This window comes from Habropoda laboriosa, unplaced genomic scaffold, assembly GCF_001263275.1.
Source record: "Habropoda laboriosa isolate 0110345459 unplaced genomic scaffold, ASM126327v1 scaffold2, whole genome shotgun sequence".
Classification (NCBI taxonomy): Eukaryota; Metazoa; Arthropoda; class Insecta; order Hymenoptera; family Apidae; genus Habropoda; species Habropoda laboriosa.
The window spans coordinates 3870087-3875218 of record NW_017100190.1 but is presented as its reverse complement, the minus strand read 5'-3'; the positions used below and the strand labels follow the sequence as shown (position 1 = coordinate 3875218).

The following is a 5132-nucleotide window of genomic DNA, read 5'->3' as shown; positions in this document are numbered from 1 at the left end:
ATATATTTCAAGTATCGTATTAAATCAATTCAAAGAATATACGCCATCGAGTCCACTAAACGGCACTTTTTCGTCTCTCCACATATCAGCTTCTTATCCAGGAACGAGATATCCGCGACGTATTCGTAATAAATTATTCATAAAACCCTTCTTTATCGTCTCTAAAGTTTGCTCGGTCGGAGACGTTGACGATAGACCCGTTTCACGTTTTGCAGAATGGCCCCCACAGGGATGCCCCCGGTGACCGGGGTCCTGCAGCCACCCGCGGGCTCGACGCTGTCAGGGAGCACGATGGCGAACTACAAGAAAAGTTGGTGGAGAAGAGTGGCCCCCTGCTTGGCGTTTCTCGCTGCTTTTTCCACCGCCATGGCCTTGCTACTCGTCTGGAGCGAGGCTGCGGCCTTGAGGTGAGTTCTTCAACCTCTACACCCCGAGAAATTCAACGACAATTCTCTTTCTCTTTTTTTTTTTTTTTACAAATTCTGTCAATTCTTGCGTATTTTTTTTTTTTAACATCGATCACACGTTTGACATAACATATTCAAGTTACACGAAAGGATAACACCGAAGATTTAGAAGCTTCTCATATTAAAAGACCCTCGAGTTTCGTTATCCTCCATCGTGCACGAGGACGTAAAAAACTTTACAGCATCGTAAAATACAAGACTCAGATGCTCTAAAGCTGCCATTATACTCCCTCTTCTCTATCTCCTTTCCCTCACGATCCCTTCCATTAAGCGAGAACGTACTGTATCGCGATGGATTAAATAAGTAATTAAACGGATCTCCTCGTTTTTATTGCCCCCTTTTTTCCCATCGTCCTTTCTCTCTCTCTCTTTATTTCCCGTTCAGCAGAGAAACATCCTACAATTCCTACCGTACGTCGATCCATCCTGATGGATAGACCAAAGAAAGAAAAAAAATTGAAGGAAAAATGAGTCATAGAAAACGCGCATGTAACCGGTGTTCCCTGGCATCGTTTCAATTTCGATGCTCGTTCGCGGGATTTATCGCGTCGCTATCGTAGAAAGTCAAATATTTGATCGAAGCTTTCCACTGAAATCCGCCGCTTAAAGTGTTATGTACCTTTGTTATTATTAAGAGCCGGCGATTATCTCTGGCCAATTGACGACAAGGAGTGTGTGTGCGTGTGTTTGTGAATTGTTGAAGCTAATTGACGATGAACGAGGGGTAATTTGATTTGTTATTTGCGTTTGTACTGCGTGTGATTCATTTCTTCTTTTTTCGTTAGAGAGGAATAGTGCGTTACGACGGGGATTCGTTAAAGTGATCTCTTTCAGTGATCAATCAATTTGAGCTCGGCGAATCGTTAGTATCGTTCGAGACACGGTGATTAACGGAGTTGCCGGTCTCTGGAGAGAGAGAGAGAGAGAGAGAGATCTACAGAGACCGTGCGCCACGGAGACTAGACGCGTTAAAGAAATACGATTGTTAAACGGAGTTAATTACTAGGTCACCGGACGATTATTCTTTCTCTTGCGAAGCTGGTGACAAAGGCTAACAAAGCTGTTCGAGACGGGTTATTCGAGGAAAGAGAGCGTTCGACGAGTGGTTTATGAGTGGTTAATAGGTATTATTATCGATTCGATTAGTTCGTATCGTTTGGTGAAATTTTGTGGGTACGTAATTTGGGTTTTTGAGGATGTCCAGAGTAATGGGAGGTTAGTAGAATTTTTATAGTAGTGGAGGAGTAATTTGAAAGATTGAGAATTTGCGAATTTTTGGAATTGAAGAATTTTGGAGCTTTGGGACTTAGGAACTTGGGGCTTCAGAAATTTGGAGGTTTTGAAATTTAAGAATTTTAGAACTTTGGGGCTTAGAAATTTAGGAGCTTCAGAATTTGGGAAATTTCAGACTTAGGAACTTAAGAAATTAGGGGCTTAGAAATTTCGGAGCTTAAGAATTTGGGAACTTTAGAAACTAAAAAATTTCAGAACCTCAGGTCTTAGGAACTGAAAGCCCAAATACCCATTACTCTCAATATCCCGAACATCAACTCCCCACAAAGTTGGTCTAAAATTATCGAAAATCCTCCTATCTACTCGATCATCTTTCCATCCAAAACCATTACTCTCCGCGACAGCGGCAGAATCTACGAAGAGAAGACAGATACAAACGGTGCAAATACCGTTGCAATACCACCACCTATAGACGTTCCAAATATTTGTACAATAGGCAGACGACGTGTATAGATGGGACACGTGGTAGCATTCGAATGTCCATCACGAGTCACAGCCCTATTCTCTACACACGAGGCTCAAACGAAGGGAATAGCTTATCACCGTGTGTGTGCATTTTATCTGTGTATACATGTGTACCGGTGCTTAATGAGAAACCCCGGGGCTGTATTGGCCTTGTGTGTGTGCGTGTGTGTACATTAAAGTGGATGGTCCCCGTTTCACAGGCGGCAAGCTTTCGACGCGAACATGACCAGGGACTACGTGTTAAACAGCGTCTCGATGGACAATCCTGAATTGGTCGCGTACATCAGGGAGGTGCAATTGAAGCCTACCACGCAACAGGACCCGTTAAATGCCACCCAAACAACAGAGGAGAGGTACGTCGCGGGATTGACCGAGGGAAAACGCGAGGGTGTCTACGTGGAGTACATCAGCAGGGTAAGGAGAGGCCTTTTTAATCCGTCTGAGTGGCAGCAACAACGCTCAGAGATAATTCGTTGCCGAGCGCCTCTGGAAATTGTGGTTCGTACGCTCGAATCGCTCTTTCCGCTGGTGTTACTTATAGATGGGGGGGAAAATAGTCGTGAATAACGACGAAGATTCGTTCTTCGTTTTAGAGGGAAAGCGAACGTGTTAGGATCGCTTATTTTTATTAAACGTAGGTGTTCTATTGATTTATTAGGGAAGTTCCGAGATTATATTTCTGTGCAATTTTAATATTTGTTTTGTAATTGTTTAATTTTGGTTGAAGTTAGGAGCTCAAGGATTTGGGAATTTCTGGAGTTTGGGAACTTAGGGGTTTAGAAATTTAAGAGATTGAGAATTTCGGAGATTTTGGAATTTAATAATTTCAGAACTTTGGAATTTACAAACTTCGGAGCTTTGGAATTTAAGAATTTCATAACTTTAGGCTTTGAGGGCTTAAAGAAGGGTTTCAGAAGTTTGGAACTCAGGAACTCAGGGATTTAGAAACTTAGAAGCTTTAAAATTTAAGAATTCCAGAACTTTCGGCTCTCACGACTTAGGCGCGTGAACCTTAAAATCTTAAGAACTCCGTCAATTTTAGAATTCAAGAACATCAGATCTTGCCGCCTTAGAAACTTAAAAACTTCGGAGCTCAGCAGCGACCCTCTTAAACAATAAAACACTAAGTAAAAAATCGAATCGTTTCATTTTTCAGATAGGCGCCATCTCCAGCACAGGCTGGCTAGAGCGTAATCTAAGTTGGAGAGGCGTGCTGGTCCTGACCGATCCCAGGAGCTTCTTCGAGGCACACAGAAGCACTAGGAATCCAAAAACAAGAGTTCTGCATGCTTGTCTCAGCACCGATAAGGATACCAAAGAGGTAAATACACTAAAATTGTTCCCCAATCTATCTTAACGATAATAAATCACAGGAATTATCATCCGGACCAGGATTTTATCGGACCGTGTACCTGTTCGAATTTCAGATTACTTATCACCAGGAATCCGAGGTTCAAGTTACCAAGTTGGGCGAGGGTCCCAACAGTCTCGTGTCGTCTGACGAGGGTCTGCCTACCACGAGATTGAAATGCTTCCCTTTGTACAGCGTTCTGTTGGCCTACAGTGCCACCACATTGGATTACCTGAGTCTGGATAGTCCGGATGCTCAAGACGGTCAGGTAACTATCCATTTCACCTGATGTTTCCTTCGATATTCTCTCTTTTTTTTCTTCAAACTTTTTATGGTTCTGTAAATATCGTTACAGTGTGTTTTATCACGTCCAGGACGACAGGGAAATTCAGGAAACGATTTACGATCGGATGGTTCAGTTTTACCCAAATGTTTATTATCGGTAGACTAAGGATTTTTATGCAAATTTATATTTTTCAGAATGTAATAAGAAATGTAGAACTTGCATTCTGTGCTAATCTTCACTAATGCTTAATTTTCCAATATTCAATCTTTCCACCTATTAAATATTTTTTTATAGAATATTATAAAATAATGCAGTGACCCACCATGGGTCACACCGTCTATCTACACTTTTCTGTCGTCAATGCTGGAACGACTCATTGGTGAGTCACGTCGATAAACATCACTCGATGACCCACCATGGGTCACGCAGTCTACTCTTTTGTCATCAATGCTGAAACGACTCATTGACGAGTCACGTCGATAAACAACATCACTCGATGACCCACCATGGGTCACGCCGTCAACTCTTTTGTCATCAATGCTGAAGCGACTCATTGACGAGTCACGTCGATAAACAACATCACTCGATGACCCACCATGGGTCACGCAGTCTACTCTTTTGTCATCAATGCTGAAACGACTCATTGACGAGTCACGTCGATAAACAACCCGATCACTCGATGACCCATCATGGGTCACGCCGTCTATTCACCCTTTTCTATCTAATTTTTTTTCAACGTCGTGTCGATAAACAAGAGTATCACTCGAGGACACACCTCGGGTCCCGAACGTGTTAAAGAAACGTTTCTATCCTACAATTCTCCAGTGTAAATATTTTTCCTCTGTTCCTCTGTCGATACAGGTGCTCGATACGATTCCATGGGACACGACGAGGATATCCGTGGTGTCTATCCGTTGGAGTCCTCACCACAGCGAAGCAGAGACGAAAAGTCTGATCGACAAGATGACCAGCAGACGGTACAAGCTGATGTACACCAGCGACTCCGGGAAATTGATCTTTCTGTACAACGCGTTGCATAAGATTTGATTCACCTTGACTGTGAGAGGCCCAAGTTTCCAAATCACTCGACCGTTCTACGTACCCCGTGTCTTCTTTTTCTTTTTTCCTTCGACGAACAGGAGAGGACCTCGCGCGACGAGAAATATCACATTTTTCCTCCCTTCGGGAGTAAACGAGAAAGCACCGTTCGCGAGACGAACTTTATCTACCGTGATCGTTCTTCGAAACGAAATCAAGAATTACACGGAAA

The 5132-nt window shown here is 42.9% G+C and overlaps 1 protein-coding gene across 1 annotated transcript in view; it reads left to right on the top strand.

Annotated features, from left to right (window-relative positions):
- LOC108580104 (protein Star-like) overlaps positions 1-4909 on the top strand; it is a 12157-nt gene extending 7248 nt beyond the window's left edge. Inside the window, exons 2-6 of the mRNA XM_017943768.1 lie at positions 216-407; positions 2426-2639; positions 3382-3546; positions 3653-3844; positions 4724-4909. Coding sequence (XP_017799257.1) covers positions 216-407; positions 2426-2639; positions 3382-3546; positions 3653-3844; positions 4724-4909 — 949 coding nt within the window. The remainder of the gene's footprint in view (positions 1-215; positions 408-2425; positions 2640-3381; positions 3547-3652; positions 3845-4723) is intronic.
- The last annotated feature ends 223 nt before the right edge of the window (positions 4910-5132 follow it).